We start from the raw sequence: 22,698 nt of genomic DNA on the forward strand, positions 1-22,698 counted from the left end.
GCAGGTAGTGAAGGGATGAGAGAGGAGGAGGGCAGATTTCTCCACAGAATTCAATTGATTGTCGTCGTTTTCTTTTGCCTGTCTCTGGGACTTTGAGAAAGTGGCAGGCTTTAGAGCCAGTATGTGGTGTGTGTTTGTGTGGTGTGTGTGTGTGTGTGGTGTGTGATTTGTGTGGTGTGTGTGTGTATGTTTGTGCTGTGTGGTTGCGGTGTGTTGTGTGTGTGTGTGTGTGTGTGGTTGTGGTGTGTGTGGTGTTTGTGTGTGTGTGTGTGGTGTGTGTGTGTGATTTGTGTGGTGTGTGTGTGTGTGTTTGTGCTGTGTGGTTGTGGTGTGTTGTGTGTGTGTGGTTGTGGTGTGTTGTGTGTGTGTGTGGTTGTGTGTGTGTGGTTTGTGTGGTGTGTGTGTGGTTGTGGTATGTGGTTTGTGTGGTGTGTGTGTGTGTGGTGTGTGTGTGTGTGTTTGTGCTGTGTGGTTGTGATGTGTGTGTGAGCAGCACAATCCCAGAGAGGTACTGAGGCGGCAAAATGTTTATCAACGCTGAAGGCATTCAAATCAAATCATGTGGTGTGTGTGTGTGTGTGTTTATTTTGAGTACTCCCTCTGATAACACAGCAACCCACTCCTGAGCCAAACACTGTGTGTGTGTGTGTGTGTGTGTGTGTGTGTGTGTGTGTGTGTGTGTGTGTGTGTGTGTGTGTTGAGAGATGTAAATGGTTTCACGGGTTATAACACAGCAGCACAATAGAGACAGCAGAAGCACCATTTATATAAACCAATAGACACATAAGATAAAAGTCATCTAAGTAGATGATCTAGTAGCCGTGGATGGAGAGAGAGAGTCACTGAGACAATCTGTCCACAACAAAGGCTGTGAACGTGTAGTTACACTCATTATCTCTCTAAGCTGACAACAGAGTTTCCCTGTTTTGATTGAAAAGGTTAGAACAGTTAACATGTAAGGCAACACACACACACACACACACACACACACACACACACACACACACACACACACACACACACACACACACACACACACACACACACACACACACACACACACACACACCTCTCTAAGCCTCACCTTTCTCACAGTAAGGTTCTCCCTCCTCCATATAGAAGGCCTGGTTTCTGATGGGGCTCTTACAGGCAGCACACATGAAACACTGCACATGGTAGGTCATCTTCAGGGCATGCATGATATCCTACACAGAGGAAGGAAGGAAAGGGGGTCAGGCCTCAGCTTACAGGTACAGCTAAACTAGCATTCCACAGTATTCTCATAGATGACGGTAGACCTGTCCTGCTAAACTAGCTTGTGGTCTACATTCCACAGTATTCTCATAGATGACGGTAGACCTGTCCTGCTAATCTAGCTTGTGGTCTACATTCCACAGTATTCTCATAGATGACGGTAGACCTGTCCTGCTAAACTAGCTTGTGGTCTACATTCCACAGTATTCTCAGATGACGGTAGACCTGTCCTGCTAAACTAGCTTGTGGTCTACATTCCACAGTATTCTCAGATGACGGTAGACCTGTCCTGCTAAACTTGCCTGTGGTCTACATTCCACAGTATTCTCATAGACGGTAGACCTGTCCTGCTAAACTAGCTTGTGGTCTACATTCCACAGTATTCTCAGATGACGGTAGACCTGTCCTGCTAAACTTGCCTGTGGTCTACATTCCACAGTATTCTCATAGATGATGGTAGACCTGTCCTGCTAATCTAGCTTGTGGTCTACATTCCACAGTATTCTCATAGATGATGGTAGACCTGTCCTGCTAAACTAGGTTGTGGTCTACATTCCACAGTATTCTCATAGACGGTAGACCTGTCCTGCTAAACTAGCTTGTGGTCTACATTCCACAGTATTCTCAGATGACGGTAGACCTGTCCTGCTAAACTTGCCTGTGGTCTACATTCCACAGTATTCTCATAGACGGTAGACCTGTCCTGCTAAACTAGCTTGTGGTCTACATTCCACAGTATTCTCAGATGACGGTAGACCTGTCCTGCTAAACTTGCCTGTGGTCTACATTCCACAGTATTCTCATAGATGACGGTAGACAGACAGTAGAGATCTTACCCCTATGATAATCTTCTTGCATTTGGCACAGTTGGGAGCGTAGCGGTTATCATAACACTTGGTGCAGAAGACTGAGCCCCGCTCCTCAAAGAATCCTCCCTCATCCAACAACACCTTACACTGGGAACACTGGAACTCTTCTGGGTGCCAGGACTGACCAAGCGCCACCAGATACCGGCCCCTAGACACACACACACACACACAACGTAAACACCAGTTAGATAAGCCCAGCTGAGAGTAACAGAGGTATCTAGGCACAGCTCTCTATAATGGAAAATAGTGATCCTACCATCACAGACATGACTTACTGTATGTACATTATCCACTAAACTGTCAGATGGTGTCAGGTCATTACCAGTTATTTTTATTTGAAGAATAAATTAGGTTATATAAATTACCAAGAGTATTACCTGGTCAGGTCACATGGTCTAGGAAATCAGATCCAGTACACCTAGTCTATTATGAAATGACAGGTCACATGGTCTAGTAAATCAGGGCTTAGCAGTTTGATCCAGTAAACATAGCCTATAGAGTATATTCTCTATACACGACACTACTTTTTCACCTAGAACTCATGTAGGGAACAGCAGTTGCTGTATTGACCCAACCTTTGACATTCAGGGTTTTGTTCAAACGTTTTGCAATATTTATATAATATTTAAGGAATTGGGTGACGTTTCAGGCTTGGCAAGCTCTAGTGTTTAATATATATATCAGACAGGGGGCAGTAGTAAACCGCCTTGCAGTTATTAATCAGACAGGGGGCAGTAGTGAACTGCCTTGCAGTTATTAATCAGACAGGGGGCAGTAGTAAACTGCCTTGCAGTTATTAATGTGACAGGGGGCAGTAGTAAACTGCCTTGCAGTTATTAATCAGACAGGGGGCAGTAGTAAATAAAGGCCTGGCAGTTATTAATCTAACAGACAGGGGGCAGTAGTAAATAAAGGCCTGGCAGTTATTAATCTAACAGACAGGGGGCAGTAGTAAATAAAGGCCTTGCAGTTATTAATCTAACAGACAGGGGGCAATATAATCATATGGTTCCCACCTAATGATCTTTTTGCAGGCTCCACAGAGAGGGGTCCTTCCGCTGTCCTCGGGTGCCTGCTGAGCTGCCTGTAGGATAGAGGAGCGGTTCTGCATGGGCGTAGGCTGGGCCGGCTGCCTGTGCTGGGTCAGAACCGTACTGGTCTTGTCTGGGGCGTAACGGTCAGCGAAACCTGGGTCAGTCACCCACGGAGGACGCACCTTAGGACCAGAGTTGACTGGAGCCTTAGAGGCTGAGGAACCCAGAGAAATGTATTAATACAACACAAACAGGAAGACTCATATAGTATACTATAAGGAACCATGGGACTGTATGGATGCTTATAGCACGTGTTACAATATATTACTATGCTCATAGCTCATGCTATAATGCATATTTCAATGCTTATAGCATGTTATAATGCATCTAACTACTAAATAAAGGCTTGGATTTTGTATGTTAAATTACCAGCATCCCTGTCATTTGAACTCTGACCTCCAGTAACTCACCGTCAGGTTTGTCGGCTGTCTGGGTCTGGGCCTTAGCAGGTGACCGAGACGCCTTGATGCTGGGAAGAAACACACACTTCCTTAGGAACAGGTGCTATAGGGTTACCATGGTGACTCAGAAGAGGTAGAATGGCAGCAGTGTCTGACATCATCATCATGGAGTGAGTTCGGATTGCATTTTATTTTTTTTAATCGAAGAAGCATAAAATGGTAAAACCATTGTTCCTTAATTTCACATCTCTCTGTGCCTATACCACTACTTACAGAAAGGAAAGGTAATAGAAGGTGGACTGGGAATTGTTGTGATCAAGTCATATTCCTCCAAAGAGCAGATTGACCGAAGTCTGTAGAGCAGGGGTCAACAACAGGCCACGCGGTTTTTATTTTAGCCCAACAAAAATAGTAGAGGAGGAGGAGAGGAGAGAGGAGACGAGGAGAAGCGGAAGGAAAGAAAAGAGGAGAGACTGAAACGTGACCTCTGATGTGCCTTAATAACTAACTTGTATGCCACTTTTAAATGGTTAATATCACAAGCCGAGTTGGTTTAGCCCCCGGGGGGAAAAAAGACAGGAACCTTTTCCTCTTGCCATGATTGGCTGAGATAAATGGATGGGCTGGACATGCTGAGAGATGAGTTCTGATTGGTCGGCCATGTAGCCCGCTTCTGTCTATAACATGAGCTAGTCAGTATGTGTAGATCGTCCTTGTTTGAAAGATATAACGATAGTCATACAGAGAACAGAAAACGTGTTGCTACTACTCTCAACAGCATAGCTGCCCAGAATTTAGCAGGCGCTATCAACCAAGATAGGTGGGAAAAAGCTGTGCTGGGCTATTTTCTGAAGGACGATTGTGACATGAACATTAAATCAGACTCAGGAAATCCCTTATTTAGGGTTAATAATAAAATAAAATATATATATATAATATATTTTATTATTTTATATATATATGGCCTACTGAGTGGCGCAGCGGTGTAAGGCACTGCAGTGCTAGAGGAGTCACTACAGACCCGGGTTCGATCCCAGGCTGTGTCGTGACCGGGAGTCCCATAGGGCGGCGCACAATTGGCCCAGAGTCATCAGGGTTAGGGGAGGGTTTAGCTGGGGGGGGGGGGGCTTTACTTGGCTCATTGTGCTCTAGTGACTCCTTGTGGCGGGCCTGGCGCCTGCAGGCTGACTACGGTCGTCAGTTGAGCAGTGTTTCCTCCGACACATCCATTTCTTTCACATGAACCATCAACTTGGACAAGTGTCTTGAGAATACTGTGCATCATTCAATAATTTTAAAATATTTTTATCATCTGGACACCATTTTTTGACATTGCTACTATGCAAGTAACCGTTTCACTGTACCGTTTACACCTTCTGTATCCTGTGCATGTGACAAATAAACTTAGATTTTATTTGATATAGTGTGTGTTTACCAGAGACGGTAATGTGAAGAACAACAGGACAACATATGAACATCTTGGCCATGTTCTGTTATAATCTCCACCCGGCACAGCCAGAAGAGGACTGGCCACCCCTCATAGCCTGGTTCCTCTCTAGGTTTCTTCCTAGGTTTTGGCCTTTCCAGGGAGTTTTTCCCTAGCCACCATGCTTCTACACCTGCATTGCTTGCTGTTTGGGGTTTTAGGCTGGGTTTCTGTACAGCACTTTGAGATATCAGCTGATGTACGAAGGGCTATATGAATACATTTGATTTGATCTGCACCAAAGTCGAATTAGGATGTAGGACAAGGATCAAGTGTATTTTTACCTGGAGTGTTATTGTAGGCTACTAGTTACAAATTTTAGTCTTGAAATCTTTGGTTGTTTACTACACTACCTCACTCTGTTTAGCACATGGCCTCACATGTGAATCCTTACAGAGATGGGTGGGGCTAAAGCTTTAGAGGCTGTAAACAATGCTGATTGGATGTAGACAAAGAAGAGCTCTCCAGTAGGTGTACCAAAATATTCAAGGGCCATTTTCTCAAATGTGGGGTTACAAGTTTATCAACTTTCAAAGCAGAATTTCTTTCCCATTGTTCCTCAACTACAGTGTATGATATACCATTTAGTACCTCTGAGTCTCTACTTTTATCCAATGTAAAAAAAATACTTTCAAAAACCAAATTGAGGCGGTTGGTCAAGTGTATAATTTAGGAAATCTTTTCCCAAGTATTTTCCTTCCTACAAAAGAGACGTGCTCACGTCTCAATGTAATCCAGGTATGGCATGATTGTATTTTGAAAATAACAACCTGTTTTTTGGGCTGTTGTGGTTGTGGTTGTGGTCAATTTGCAGTGTACAAATTATTATAATGATGATGATGATGGTGATTATGTTCCGACCGTCCGCCTCGGCTGAATCAAGTTGCCTACCCCTTCTTTAGCGTTAACAGCATCCGTCTCAGTAACAGGTGTCTACAGCCGTCTCAGTAACAGCCGTCTCAGTAACAGGTGTCTACAGCCGTCTCAGTAACAGCCGTCTCAGTAACAGGTGTCTACAGCCGTCTCAGTAACAGCCGTCTCAGTAACAGGTGTCTACAGCATTCGTCTCAGTAACAGGTGTCTACAGCCGTCTCAGTAACAGCCGTCTCAGTAACAGGTGTCTACAGCCGTCTCAGTAACAGGTGTCTACAGCCGTCTCCGGATACAATTACCATCTCATTACTACATCGACATGAAAACAACTTGTAAAATCGGCAGAGAGAACTCCGATATATTACAGAGGAATGAAAGAATGTAACAGTAGTTGTGGTCAGATAGTAGAACAGGTCGTTGTCTATCCAAATGAGACATGATATCATTACACCTGTTACGACCGTGGTGTGAACAGCGGGTTAAGTGTTGGTTTTGACACCACTACTATATTACAGACAGACGGCATTATTATCCAAATCATCCGTGTTTGATGTACTGTGATAAGGCGTAGCCAGTTATCAGAGTGATGCCTACCATATATACAGTGGGGAGAACAAGTATTTGATACACTGACGATTTTGCAAGTTTTCCTACTTACAAAGCATGTAGAGGTCTGTAATTTTTATCATAGGTACACTTCAACTGTGAGAGACGGAATCTAAAACAAAAATCCAGAAAATCACATTGTATAATTTTTAAGTAATTAATTTGCATTTTATTGCATGACATAAGTATTTGATCACCTACCAACCAGTAAGAATTCCGGCTCTCACAGACCTGTTAGTTTTTCTTTAAGAAGCCCTCCTCTTCTCCACTCATTACCTGTATTAACTGCACCTGTTTGAACTCGTTACCTGTATAAAAGACACCTGTCCACACACTCAATCAAACAGACGCCAACCTCTCCACAATGGCCAAGACCAGAGAGCTGTGTAAGGACATCAGGGATAAAATTGTAAACCTGCACAAGGCTGGGATGGGCTACAGGACAATAGGCTAGCAGCTTGGTGAGAAGGCAACAACTGTTGGCGCAATTATTAGAAAATGGAAGAAGTTCAAGATGACGGTCAATCACCCTCGGTCTGGGGCTCCATGCAAGATCTCACCTCGTGGGGCATCAATGATCATGAGGAAGGTGAGGGATCAGCCCAGAACTACATGGCAGGACCTGGTCAATGACCTGAAGAGAGCTGGGACCACAGTCTCAAAGAAAACCATTAGTAACACACTACGCCGTCATGGATTAAAATCCTGCAGTGCGCGCAAGGACCTCCTGCTCAAGCCAGCGCATGTCCAGGCCCGTCTGAAGTTTGCCAATGACCATCTGGATGATCCAGAGGAGGAATGGGAGAAGGTCATGTGGTCTGATGAGACAAAAATAGAGCTTTTTGGTCTAAACTCCACTCGCCGTGTTTGGAGGAAGAAGAAGGATGAGTACAACCCCAAGAACACCATCCCAACCGTGAAGCATGGAGGTGGAAACATCATTCTTTGGGGATGCTTTTCTGCAAAGGGGACAGGACGACTGCACCGTATTGAGGGGAGGATGGATGGGGCCATGTATCGCGAGATCTTGGCCAACAACCTCCTTCCCTCAGTAAGAACATTGAAGATGGGTCGTGGCTGGGTCTTCCAGCATGACAACAACCCGAAACACACAGCCAGGGCAACTAAGGAGTGGCTCCGTAAGAAGCATCTCAAGGTCCTGGAGTGGCCTAGCCAGTCTCCAGACCTGAACCCAATAGAAAATCTTTGGAGGGAGCTGAAAGTCCGTATTGCCCAGCGCCAGCACCGAAACCTGAAGGATCTGGAGAAGGTCTGTATGGAGGAGTGGGCCAAAATCCCTGCTGCAGTGTGTGCAAACCTGGTCAAGAACTACAGGAAACGTTTGATCTGTGTATTTGCAAACAGAGGTTTCTGTACCAAATATTAAGATCTGCTTTTCTGATGTATCAAATACTTATGTCATGCAATAAAATGCAAATGAATTACTTAAAAATTATACAATGTGATTTTCTGGATTTTTGTTTTAGATTCCGTCTCTCACAGTTGAAGTGTACCTATGATAAAAATTACAGACCTCTACATGCGTTGTAAGTAGGAAAACCTGCAAAATCGGCAGTGTATCAAATACTTGTTCTCCCCACTGTATATATACACTGCTCAAAACAATAAAGGGAACACTTAAACAACACAATGTAATTCATTCAGATCTAGGATGTGTGATTTTAGTGTTCCCTTTATTTTTTTGAGCAGTGTATATATATATTCATTCATCTTCCATCTGTTTGCCAAAAGTAAAAAAAAAAAAAAAAAACATGGTTTCAAATGCACATTGACCCACAACGATAGTCTAGAATCACCGAGATGATCTACTGCCTCCCTAGTAGAAGACTTCTACGAGGTGTGCTAACTCTAGTGTCAAAAACCACACAGAGACTATTACATAACAGTAGGTAATATTGCATGACAGTACTATACAGTATAATGAGTACTGCATGGTATAGTACTATATAGTATAATGAGTATTGGATGGTAGAGTATTGTACAGTATAATGAGTATTGCATGGTAAAGTATACTGGTAGAGTATTGCAGAGTACAGTATAGTATAGCAGAGTACAGTATAGTATTGCAGAGTACAGTATAGTGGAGTAGAGTACAGTATAGTATTGCAGAGTACAGTATAGTGGAGTAGAGTACAGTATAGTATTGCAGAGTACAGTATAGTGGAGTAGAGTACAGTATAGTAGAGTACAGTATAGTGGAGTACAGTATAGTGGAGTAGAGTACAGTATAGTGGAGTAGAGTACAGTACAGTGGAGTAGAGTACAGTACAGTGGAGTACAGTATAGTACAGTGGAGTAGAGTACAGTACAGTGGAGTACAGTATAGTACAGTGGAGTAGAGTACAGTATAGTATAGTGGAGTAGAGTACAGTATAGTATAGCAGAGTACAGTATAGTGGAGTAGAGTGCAGTATAGTGGTAAAGAAGGAAGCAGAGAAAGACAAATGACAGATAGAAGGAGGAGGTGTTTTCAGATGTTTTATGATGACATCAGTACAGATATATTTATCTTTCCATTTCTTTCTTATCAGAGGGAGGGGCCTAAAGAACAAAAGGGGAGAGAGAGAGAGAGACAGAGAGAGAGAGACAGAAAGAGAGAGACAGAGAGAGAGAGAGAGCAGAACTCAGAGCTTAAGAGAGAGTTTACAGATCAACAGGAGATAAACTAGAACTACAGAATAAAGAACAGAACAGGGAGAACATTGCTGTTCCAACAGCAGTCCCTCCCTCCCTCCACCCCCCCCCCCCCCCGCCTGTTTAGATAACTCTGAGTAACACAGTGTAACAGGAGAAACAGGACTACAAAACAGACCCGGGTCAGATACATTCGTCAAATACTGTAGAAGTCTTGAGGTGCTTGATTTGGATTGATCCGGGACAATCGGACCAATAGAACAGTCCCGAAGTGCAAACCCCCCCCCCCACCCCTTTACCTCAGGTTTTTGATCAATCAATCAATCGTATTTGACGTATGCATTGGCCCCAGGTCTGTAACAAACACAAGGTGATCGACAAGCTGGTATCAACACTAACTCATCAAGTCAAGGAGAAGAAGGGAATCTGACAGTCAGACAGGCTCAGTATGCAATGGTTCCATGTATGGCTTAGTGATCATAGGTTCCTTTGTTTTATATATCTTTATTCTTTTATTTTACTTTTTTACTTATTTTTTCTTCCTCCTCTGTATGTCTGGGGGGGGGGGGGGGGGCGTGTTGTCGTCTGGGGGGGGCGTGTTGTCGTCTGGGGGGGGGCGTGTTGTCGTCTGGGGGGGGGGCGTGTTGTCGTCTGGGGGGGGGGGGGGGGCGTGTTGTCGTCTGGGGGGGCGTGTTGTCGTCTGGGGGGGCGTGTTGTCGTCTGGGGGGGGGGGGGGGGGGCGTGTTGTCGTCTGGGGGGGGGGGCGTGTTGTCGTCTGGGGGGGCGGGGCGGGGGGGCGTGTTGTCGTCTGGGGGGGGGCGTGTTGTCGTCTGGGGGGGCGTGTTGTCGTCTGGGGGGGGCGTGTTGTCGTCTGGGGGGGCGGGGCGGGGGCGTGTTGTCGTCTGGATAGTCGGGCTATTGTCGTTTTAGTCGTTGTCGTCGTTCTGATGGCTATCGATCGCTAGGGCTCAGGCCCGGCCCTGCGTTGCACGTTGCCATGGTGATGTTCAGGACTTGATGTTGAGGGCGCGTGCGGACCTTTCGTGGTGCCAGTCCCTCAGACGGGCGTAACGGGGGCTCTGAATCTCTGTAAGGAACTTTTCCCTAACCACCCCGAGAGAGAAGAGAAGTGACAGGAAATGAATAAAGACAAATATCTCTAACAGACAGACAATTCACCAAGCAATGGGAGATGGCAAAACTACATCACAACTCAATATGGGGACAGAGAAAATCTACTACAGTGGTCCTGGAACAACACCTGTATACCTCACACACACACACACACACACACACACCAAACCACCTGTATAACTCACACACACACACACACACACACACAAAACCACCTGTATACCTCACACACACACACAAAACCACCTGTATACCTCACACACACACACACCAAACCACCTGTATAACTCACACACACACACACACACACACACACACACACACACACACACACACACACACCAAACCACCTGTATAACTCACACACACACACACACACACACACACACACACACACACACACACACACACACAAAACCACCTGTATACCTCACACACACACCAAACCACCTGTATAACTCACACACACACACACACACAAAACCACCTGTATAACTCACACACACACACACACACACACACACAAAACCACCTGTATACCTCACACACACACACAAAACCACCTGTATACCTCACACACACACACCAAACCACCTGTATAACTCACACACACACACCAAACCACCTGTATACCTCACATACACACACACCAAACCACATGTATAACTCACACACACACACACACACACACACACAAAACCACCTGTATACCTCACACACACACACCAAACCACCTGTATACCTCACATACACACACACCAAACCACATGTATAACTCACACACACACACAAAACCACCTGTATACCTCACACACACACACAAAACCACCTGTATACCTCACACACACACACCAAACCACCTGTATAACTCACACACACACACACCAAACCACCTGTATACCTCACATACACACACACCAAACCACATGTATAACTCACACACACACACCAAACCACCTGTATAACTCACACACACACACACCAAACCACCTGTATAACTCACACACACACACACCAAACCACCTGTATAACTCACACACACACACCAAACCACCTGTATAACTCACACACACACACACCAAACCACCTGTATACCTCACATACACACACACCAAACCACCTGTATAACTCACACACACACACAAAACCACCTGTATACCTCACACACACACACCAAACCACCTGTATAACTCACACCAAACCACCTGTATACCTCACATACACACACACCAAACCACATGTATAACTCACACACACACACCAAACCACCTGTATAACTCACACACACACACACCAAACCACCTGTATACCTCACACACACACACCAAACCACCTGTATACCTCACACACACACACAAAACCACCTGTATACCTCACACACACACACCAAACCACCTGTATAACTCACACACACACACACACCAAACCACCTGTATACCTCACACACACACACCAAACCACCTGTATACCTCACACACACACACCAAACCACCTGTATAACTCACACACACACACACCAAACCACCTGTATAACTCACACACACACACACCAAACCACCTGTATACCTCACACACACACACCAAACCACCTGTATACCTCACACACACACACAAAACCACCTGTATACCTCACACACACACACCAAACCACCTGTATACCTCACACACACACACCAAACCACCTGTATACCTCACACACACACACACCAAACCACCTGTATACCTCACACACACACACACCAAACCACCTGTATAACTCACACACACACACACCAAACCACCTGTATAACTCACACACACACACACCAAACCACCTGTATAACTCACACACACACACACACCAAACCACCTGTATAACTCACACACACACACACACCAAACCACCTGTATAACTCACACACACACCAAACCACCTGTATAACTCACACACACACACACACCAAACCACCTGTATAACTCACACACACACACACACCAAACCACCTGTATAACTCACACACACACACACCAAACCACCTGTATACCTCACACACACACACACCAAACCACCTGTATACCTCACACACACACACACCAAACCACCTGTATACCTCACACACACACACCAAACCACCTGTATACCTCACACACACACACCAAACCACCTGTATACCTCACACACACACACCAAACCACATGTATAACTCACACACACACCAAACCACATGTATAACTCACACACACACACAAAACCACATGTATAACTCACACACACACACACACACACACCAAACCACCTGTATACCTCACACTCACACACACACACACAAAACCACTTGTATAACTCACACCAAACCACATGTATACCTCACACACACACTCACACCAAACCACCTGTATAACTCACACAGACACACACACCAAACCACATGTATTACTCACACCAAACCACATGTATACCTCACACACACACACACCAAACCACCTGTATAACTCACACACACCAAACCACATGCTGAAGCTTAAAGATGGCTGTAACACAGACTATACCAGAGTCAGCTGTAAACATCACACACAGGCATAGCTTTATAAACACACAGGGTGTTTACCTGGCCCTCTTCATTGTCTCATCGTCTGGGTCCTGCACTGAGAGATCCAGGGGGAAACACAGTATCAGAACGCCCAAAGGAATCAGAACTCCCAGAGGAAATCAGAACTCCCAAAGGAATCAGAACTCCCAAAGGAATCAGAACTCCCAAAGGAATCAGAACTCACAAAGGAATCAGAACTCACAAAGGAATCAGAACTCACAAAGGAATCAGAACAGGAATCAGAATTCCCAAAAGACATTGTCCACATCACTCACTCTCCCCCTCTCGACCACTGACAACCTCCCCCCCTGACCTCGCTCTCACCTCGCTCCCTCACCCTCTCCGGCCTCGCTCCCTCACCCTCGCTCGCTCACCCTCTCCGGCCTCGCTCGCTCACCCTCTCCGGCCTCGCTCCCTCACCCTCTCCGACCTCGCTCCCTCACCCTCTCCGACCTCGCTCCCTCACCCTCTCCGACCTCGCTCCCTCACCCTCTCCGACCTCGCTCCCTCACCCTCTCCGACCTCGCTCCCTCACCCTCTCCGACCTCGCTCCCTCACCCTCTCCGACCTCGCTCGCTCACCCTCTCCGACCTCGCTCGCTCACCCTCTCCGACCTCGCTCGCTCACCCTCTCCGACCTCGCTCGCTCACCCTCTCCGACCTCGCTCCCTCACCCTCTCCGACCTCGCTCCCTCACCCTCTCCGACCTCGCTCCCTCACCCTCTCCGACCTCGCTCCCTCACCCTCTCCGACCTCGCTCTCTCACCCTCTCCGACCTCGCTCTCTCACCCTCTCCGACCTCGCTCCCTCACCCTCTCCGACCTCGCTCCCTCACCCTCTCCGACCTCGCTCCCTCACCCTCTCCGACCTCGCTCCCTCACCCTCGCTCTCTCACCCTCTCTGACTTACTGTAGTCGGTGCCTGTGAGCTGAGCCAGCATACGGAAGGAGCGTGACTGGGTGGTGCCTGTGCGGGGCTGCCAATCCTGAGTGTCCTCGATCAGCCTCTTCTTGCTGCGGTCGTTGGGGATGAACATGGGGATGCCATCCACCCGCAGACCGTGCCTAGTACACACCCCACGTCACCACAATGTTAATATAACGTTTAACGGACCATGCACAGTACACACGCAAGTTTCCCACAACGTTCCAACAACGTTAACGTAACAAACCGTGCCTACACAGACATGACGTTATCACGTGGTTGAAACCACCATGACCGGAGCCCAGCGACGTGCAAGCAAAGAATGAGAGCTAATAATGATAAAACACACACACACACACACACAGTATGCAACTAGCAGATGATCAAACACACACACACAGTACATAACCAACAAACCCGAGCCCTATATCCCTGGTCAAAAGTAGTGCACTACATAGGGGATAGGGTGCCATTTCAGATACATCCCCATGTCATATTCAACCGACAAAGTACCAGTCAAAAGATTGGACACACCTTCTCAATCAAGGGTTTTTCTTTATTGTTTACTATTTTCTACATATGGAATCATGTAGCAAACCAAAAAAAAAAGTGTTGAACAAATCAAAAGATATTTTAGATTCTTCAAAGTAGCCACGCTTTGCCTTGATGAACTTTGCACACTCTTGGCATTCTCTCAACCAGCTTCACCTGGAATGCTTTTCCAACAGTCTTGAAGGCGTTTACACATATGCTGAGCACTTGTTGGGTGATTTTTCTTCACTCTGCAGTCCAACTCATCCCAAACCATCTCAATTGGGTTGAGGTTGGGTGATTGTGGAGGCCAGGTCCTCTCCTTCTTGGTCAAATAGCCCTTACACAACCTGTGTGTTGGGTCATTGTCCTGTTGAAAAACACATGATAGTCCCACTAAGTGCAAACCAGATGGGATGGCGTATCGCTGCAGAATGCTGTGGTAGTCATGCTGGTTAAGTGTGCCTTGATTTCTATATAAATCATTGACAGTGTCACCAGAAGAGCACCCCCACACCGTAGCACCTCCTCCTCCATGCTTCACGGTGGGAACCACACATGCAGAGATCATCCGTTCACCTACTCTGCATCTCACAAAGACACGGCGGTTAGAACAAAAAATATCAAATTTGGACTCAGACCAAAGGACAGATTTCCACCGGTCAAATGTTGGTTGCTCGTGTTTCTTGGCCCAAGCATGTCTCTTCTTCTTGTTGGTGTCTTTTAGTAGTGGTTTCTTTGCAGTATTTTGACCATGAATGCCTGATTCACTCAGTCTCCTCTGAACAGTTGATTTGGGCTGCAATTTCTGAGGCTGGTAACTAATGAACTTATCCTCTGCAGCAGAGGTAACTCTGGGTCTTCCTTTCCTGTGGCGGTCCTCACAGCGCTAGATGGTTTTTGCAGCTGCTCTTGAAGAAACTTTCAAAGTTCTTGAAATTTTCCAGATTGACTTACTATCATTTATCTTTGCTTATTTGAGCTGTTCTTGCCGTAATATGGACTTGTTCTTTAACCAAATAGGGCTATCTTCTGTATTCCAACCCTACCTTGTCACAACACAACTGATTGGCTCAAATGCATTAAGGAAAGAAATTCCACAAATTAACTTTTAACAAGGCACACCTGTTAATTGAAAAGCATTCCAGGTGACTACCTCATGGTTGAGAGAATGCCAAGAGTGTGCAAAGCTGTCATCAAGGCAAAGGGTGGCTACTTTGAAGAATCTCAAATATAAAACATATATTTGGATTATTTTACACTTTTTTGGTTACTACATGATTCCATATGTGTTATTTCATAGTTTTGATGTCTTCACTATTATTCTACAAGTTAGAAAATAGTAAAAATAAATAAAAACCCTTGAGAAGGTGTGTCCAAACTTTTGACTGGTACTGTTTGTCCTCCAATATGTCCTCTCTAACACCATAACAATATGTCCAATAACATGGCTGTCTAGTGACCAGCGGTCAAACAGGCTGGACCATAATGCATCTATCTCTTACTTCTCGTGTTGGTAATTCTGGTGGTCATACAAAGGCTGATCCTCTCTGTAGGGGGGGAGGAGGAAGAGGAGGGAGGGTGGAAGGAAAAGGGAGAAGTGGTAGGAGGAAGAGGGAGACGAAGAGAAGAGGGAGGGAGGGCAGGTGGAAGAGGAGAGGGGAAGAGAAGACATAATGGACAAGAAATTACATGAGAAAGAAATAAATACTGTTAGATGAATGAGTGATTAGTCAATGAACTTATGTTACTGTTACTACTGGTAAGAGAAAGACCTTAACTAATCATTACTAACCACTAGCTCAGATAGTGACAGGAAAACTATGATTTAACATTCAAGTAAAAAGGAAGTAAAAAGAGAGTTTACTGACTTCTCCTCCATCTGCGGAGAGAAAGAAGAGAAGGAGAAAGAAGATGGGGGGGGGGGGGGGGGTCAGTTTAGAAAAACAAGACGACAGTTTGGAAGAACAAAAACAATAGTTGCAGAGAACAGTCAACAGTGAGGAGACAGAGACGTTGTGGGATGCAGAGAACAGTCAACAGTGAGGAGACAGAGACGTTGTGGGATGCAGAGTGTCATGCAGTGGGGTGAAAACACACACAGGCTTTCATTGTTGACGGGTTCTGTCAGAGAGACGCACAGCACGGGGTGTTCTGCCGACGCAGACTCAGTGACTGTCACACAAGACTCGCAGGCGGGCTGTGTGACAGGCATCCAGAGTCTCCATCTTCCTCTCACTGATCTACAACAGATCCGGGTTCAAGTTGATGTCTGTATTGACTGATTACCTCACTTCTAAAACGTATTTATTTATTTCACCTTTGTTTAACTAGGTAAGTCGTTGAAAACACATTATTTTACAATAATTATCTGGCTCACATATTTATTCCATCAAATGGTGTAAAATTCCAATGTTTATGCGCAGAACCTAACGTATTTGCGACCAATCGGAAAGTCAAATACAGTGAGGAATATTCAGATCCCTTGACTTTTCCACATTTTGTTATGTTACAGCCTTATTATACAAACAAAATTAAAATCCTCCACAATCTACACAGAATAGAATAAAATAAAAGTTTGCCAATGTATTCAAAATAAAAACAGAAATACCTTATTTACATAAGTATTCAGACCCTTTGCTATGAGACTCGAAATTGAGCTCAGGTGAATCCTGTTTCCATTGATCATCCTTGAGATGTTTCTACAACTTGGAGTCCACCTGTGGTAAATTCAATTGATTGGACATGATGTGGAAAGGCACACACCTGTTTATATAAAGTCCCACAGTTGACAGTGCATGTCAGAGCAAAAACCAAACTATGAGGTCGAAGGAATTGTCCGTAGAACTCCGTGACAGGATCGTGTCGAGGCACGGAAGAGTACAAAAACATTTCTGCAGCATTGAAGGTCCCAAAGAACACAGTGGCCTTCGTCATTCTTAAAAGGAAGAAGTTTGGAACCACCAAGACTCTTCCTAGAGCTGGACGCTCGGCCAAACTGAGCAATCGGGGGAGAAGGGCCTTGGTGAGGGAGATGACCAAGAACCCGATGGTCACACTGAGCTCTATAGAGTTGCTTTAGAAAGGCACATGACAGCCCTGCTTGGAGTTTGCCATCTCAGACAATGAGAAACAAGATTCTCTGGTCTGATGAAAGCAAGATTGAACTTGTTGGCTTGAATGCCTTGCGTCACGCCTGGAGGAAACCTGGCACCATCCCTATGGTGATGCATGGTGGTGGCAGCATCCCTATGGTGAAGCATGGTGGTGGCAGCATCATGCTGTGGGGATGGTTTTCAGCGGCAGGGACTGGGAGACTAGTCAGGAGAGGCAAAGATGAACGGAGGAAAGTACAGCGAGATCCTTGATGAAAACCTGCTCCAGAGAGCTCAGGACCTCAGACTGGGGCGAAGGTTCACCTTCCAACAGGACAACGACCCTAAGCACACAGCCAAGATAATGCAGAAGTGGCTTCAGGACAAGTCTCTGAATGTCCTTGAGTGGCCCAGCCAGAGCCCGGACTTGAACCCAATCAAACATCTCTGTAGAGACCTGAAAATAGCTGTGCAGCAATGCTCCCCATCCAACCTGACAGAGCTTGAGAGGATCTGCAGAGAAGAATGGGAGAAACTCCCCAAATACAGGTTTGCAAAGCTTGTAGCATCATACCCAAGAAGACTTGAGTCTGTAATCGCTGCCAAAGGTGCTTCAACAAAGTAAAGGGTCTGAATACTTACGTAAATGTGATATTTCATTTCATTTTTTTTTTTTATAAATTAGCAAACATTTCTAAAAACCTGTTTTGTGGTTATGGGGTATTGTGATGTCATTATGGGGTATTGTGATGTCATTATGGGGTGTTTGTGATGTCATTATGGGGTGTTTGTGATGTCATTATGGGGTGTTTGTGATGTCATTATGGGGTATTGTGATGTCATTATGGGGTGTTTGTGATGTCATTATGGGGTATTGTGATGTCATTATGGGGTGTTTGTGATGTCATTATGGGGTATTGTGATGTCATTATGGGGTGTTTGTGATGTCATTATGGGGTGTTGTGATGTCATTATGGGGTGTTTGTGATGTCATTATGGGGTGTTTGTGATGTCATTATGGGGTATTGTGATGTCATTATGGGGTATTGTGATGTCATTATGGGGTGTTTGTGATGTCATTATGGGGTATTGTGATGTCATTATGGGGTATTGTGATGTCATTATGGGGTGTTTGTGATGTCATTATGGGGTATTGTGTGTAGATTGAGGAAAACAAATTATTGAATCCATTTTAGAACAAGGCTGTAACGTAACAAAATGTGGAAAAAGTCAAGGGGTCTGAATACTTTCCGAAGGCACTGTATGTCCATTGCGTACACACTTCAATAACGACGCAGTAATAATGGTGTATCATGACAGCAGGGTTAGCTCTGTGCAAATACACCAGACCTGCTAGTATACAACATGCCTAGACATTGGACACATTCCCTGCTTTGTTCGGTATCACCCAGCCATGCCAAACTACCTAGTACGCCCATAGACTAGATTACTACTGTGTAGTGGAAAGGCCTCAAATTCAACCTGTTCTTCTGAAGAATGAATACCGTCCAATGAAAAGACCTCAAATTCAACCTGTTCTTCTGAAGAATGAATACCGTCCAATGAAAAGACCTCAAATTCAACCTGTTCTTCTGAAGAATGAATACCGTCCAATGAAAAGACCTCAAATTCAACCTGTTCTTCTGAAGAATGAATACCGTCCAATGAAAAGACCTCAAATTCAACCTGTTCTTCTGAAGAATGAATACCGTCCAATGAAAAGACCTCAAATTCAACCTGTTCTTCTGAAGAACGAATACCGTCCAATGAAAAGACCTCAAATTCAACCTGATCTTCTGAAGAATGAATACCGTCCAATGAAAAGACCTCAAATTCAACCTGATCTTCTGAAGAATGAATACCTTCCATCAGGGTTGGGATATATTCCATTAAATGTTGTTTTTGGGGGGAGAACATTGTTTGCATCCATCAACTAGCTAGCTTTTTTTCCCTGACCAGCACCGTCCCAGAGTCTGCCTCGTTCTGCAGCGGCAGGTGCACAAGACAAAACTTTACCAGTATCATAATATACATATCGGCGAATCGCTGTTACATATGAAATAGGAGTGATGTTGTAATCAATGTGTAAAAACTACATTAAAAACATTTCATATTCGAGGTCCTGATTGGTCAACAAGCTTATTTGATGCGTCAAATAGTGTTATTTGACGTCCATCTTTTTTTTTTATTTTAACATACAAAAGACCCGAACGGCGGCGCATACAACCCTGCCCTTTAGCAGGTCACAGATTAGACCTGAACAGAAATAGCAGGACTCCGTATGATTTAGTCTCTGTCGTAAGAAAACAGCTGTGTGAAGGAGTGGCAGTTTAGAATCCCTGCCGCCGAATAATGTGGCGAGGAACCTAATCCACAAAACATACTGGACGAAGACTGCTGAAGGAAACACTACTAAACTATGTCTTTAAAAACTCTCCACAAACAACTTTGTATGGCTTCTTTAAAAACTGTTCACAAACAAAATTGTATGACTTCATTTAAGAGATTCAAAAATGGTCTCATGAAGAACACAGGTTGAATTTTAAGCTTTTTCACGATAGAGTCAACTGTTTTTCTAGTGTTATAAACCCTAATTTCTCTGTATGACGTGTTTGCGACACTGAAAGCACGAGAAGAGCTATACAGAATACAGAAATGGTCTTTACTGTTGATAACAACGTTGTGACACGTCATAAAAAGTTGAATTTGAGTAAACTAGTGTTTTTTTTTTAACCTCTGTCTCACCATGAAGTGTTTTAGACAGTGAAAGCATGAGAAGAGCTATACAAGGTAGGCTTTCAGGTCCGTGTTACTTCTCCAAGTAAGGCGTGTTAGGTAACGCAGCACCACCACAGTAAAAAACCATTCCGACAGCTCAGCAGATTTCTAAGCGAAGGGTCCTGAGCACAGCACAGCGCGGCTAAATACAGCCGCAGACAACATCTAGACCTCACCAAAAAATACATTAACCCTTCCCATGCCCAACACACCACGGTGACCATAGGCCGTAGACTGTGTACCAAGTATCAGGCATGGAATAAGGGTTGCAAGATCCTGCAAACTTTCCCAAAACTGCCTGGTTTCTCCCATATTCTCCCTCCTGGAATATTCCAACCAAGATATGGGAAAAAACGTACATTAACACTTGGTCAAGACTTCCCCAGTCGAGACATGGACTCTCTACAAGGTGTCGAAAGCGTTCCACAGGGATGCTGTCCCATGTTGACTCCAATGCTTCCCACAGTTGTGTCAAGTTGGCTGGATGTCCTTTGGGTGGTGGACCATTCTTGATACACACAGGAAACTGTTAAGCGTTGCAGTTCTTGACACAAACCGGTACTGCCCAGCACCTACTACCATACCCAGTTCAAAAAGCACATTCACCCTCAATGGCACACATACATGTCTCAAATGTCTCAAGGCTTAAAATCATTATTTAAAATCGGTCTCCTCCCCTTCATCTACACTGGATTTAACAAGCGCCATCAACAAGGGATCAAAGCTTTCACCTGGATTCACCTGGTCAGTCTATGTCACAGAAAGAGCAAGTGTCCTTAATGTTTTGTACTCTCAGCAAGTACAAAACAGGGAATATAGCGCCATTGAGGACACAGACTAAGTCATATTATAGGTGACCAGTACTCCCGACAGACTAAGTCATGTTATAGGTGACCAGTACTCCCGACAGACTAAGTCATGTTATAGGTGACCAGTACTCCCGACAGACTAAGTCATGTTATAGGTGACCAGTACTCCTGACAGACTAAGTCATGTTATAAGTGACCAGTACTCCTACCAGACTAAGTCATGTTATAGGTGACCAGTACTCCTGACAGACTAAGTCATGTTATAAGTGACCAGTACTCCTGACAGACTAAGTCATGTTATCGGTGACCAGTACTCCTGACAGACTAAGTCATGTTATAGGTGACCAGTACTCCTCTTACAGACTAAGTCATGTTATAGGTGACCAGTACTCCTACCAGACTAAGTCATGTTATAAGTGACCAGTACTCCCGACAGACTAAGTCATGTTATAGGTGACCAGTACTCCTGACAGACTAAGTCATGTTATAGGTGACCAGTACTCCTGACAGACTAAGTCATGTTATAGGTGACCAGTACTCCTACCAGACTAAGTCATGTTATAGGTGACCAGTACTCCTGACAGACTAAGTCATGTTATAAGTGACCAGTACTCCTGACAGACTAAGTCATGTTATAGGTGACCAGTACTCCCGACAGACTAAGTCATGTTATAGGTGACCAGTACTCCCGACAGACTAAGTCATGTTATAGGTGACCAGTACTCCTACCAGACTAAGTCATGTTATAGGTGACCAGTACTCCTGACAGACTAAGTCATGTTATAGGTGACCAGTACTCCTACCAGACTAAGTCATGTTATAGGTGACCAGTACTCCTGACAGACTAAGTCATGTTATAAGTGACCAGTACTCCTGCCAGACTAAGTCATGTTATAAGTGACCAGTACTCCTGACAGACTAAGTCATGTTATAGGTGACCAGTACTCCTACCAGACTAAGTCATGTTATAGGTGACCAGTACTCCCGACAGACTAAGTCATGTTATAGGTGACCAGTACTCCCGACAGACTAAGTCATGTTATAGGTGACCAGTACTCCTGACAGACTAAGTCATGTTATAGGTGACCAGTACTCCTGACAGACTAAGTCATGTTATAGGTGACCAGTACTCCTGACAGACTAAGTCATGTTATAGGTGACCAGTACTCCTGACAGACTAAGTCATGTTATAGGTGACCAGTACTCCTCTTACAGACTAAGTCATGTTATAGGTGACCAGTACTCCCGACAGACTAAGTCATGTTATAGGTGACCAGTACTCCTGACAGACTAAGTCATGTTATAAGTGACCAGTACTCCTGACAGACTAAGTCATGTTATAGGTGACCAGTACTCACGACAGACTAAGTCATGTTATAGGTGACCAGTACTCCTACCAGACTAAGTCATGTTATAGGTGACCAGTACTCCTACCAGACTAAGTCATGTTATAGGTGACCAGTACTCCTGACAGACTAAGTCATGTTATAGGTGACCAGTACTCCTGACAGACTAAGTCATGTTATAGGTGACCAGTACTCCTGACAGACTAAGTCATGTTATAGGTGACCAGTACTCCTGACAGACTAAGTCATGTTATAGGTGACCAGTACTCACGAC

General features: G+C 44.8%; 1 protein-coding gene across 4 annotated transcripts in view; it reads right to left on the reverse strand.

Annotated features, from left to right (window-relative positions):
* Positions 1-1,058: 1,058 nt before the first annotated feature.
* LOC139574660 (PDZ and LIM domain protein 7-like) overlaps positions 1,059-22,698 on the reverse strand; it is a 108,058-nt gene continuing 86,418 nt past the window's right edge. The window contains exons 5-9 of one of the 4 annotated variants that reach the window (XM_071399431.1): positions 16,268-16,278; positions 15,902-15,946; positions 13,851-14,005; positions 12,961-12,997; positions 10,046-10,342 (exon numbers count right to left, since the gene is read on the reverse strand). In XM_071399431.1, coding sequence (XP_071255532.1) covers positions 10,246-10,342; positions 12,961-12,997; positions 13,851-14,005; positions 15,902-15,946; positions 16,268-16,278 — 345 coding nt within the window. In that variant the 3' untranslated portion in view covers positions 10,046-10,245. Of the gene's footprint in view, positions 1,206-2,090; positions 2,272-3,139; positions 3,372-3,627; positions 3,687-10,042; positions 10,343-12,960; positions 12,998-13,850; positions 14,006-15,901; positions 15,947-16,267; positions 16,279-22,698 lie in introns of those variants that run through there. The other 3 variants (XM_071399428.1, XM_071399430.1, XM_071399429.1) reach the window with 3 other exon arrangements.

The sequence above is a fragment of the Salvelinus alpinus genome, chromosome 4 (genome assembly GCF_045679555.1).
Source record: "Salvelinus alpinus chromosome 4, SLU_Salpinus.1, whole genome shotgun sequence".
Taxonomy (NCBI): domain Eukaryota; kingdom Metazoa; phylum Chordata; class Actinopteri; order Salmoniformes; family Salmonidae; genus Salvelinus; species Salvelinus alpinus.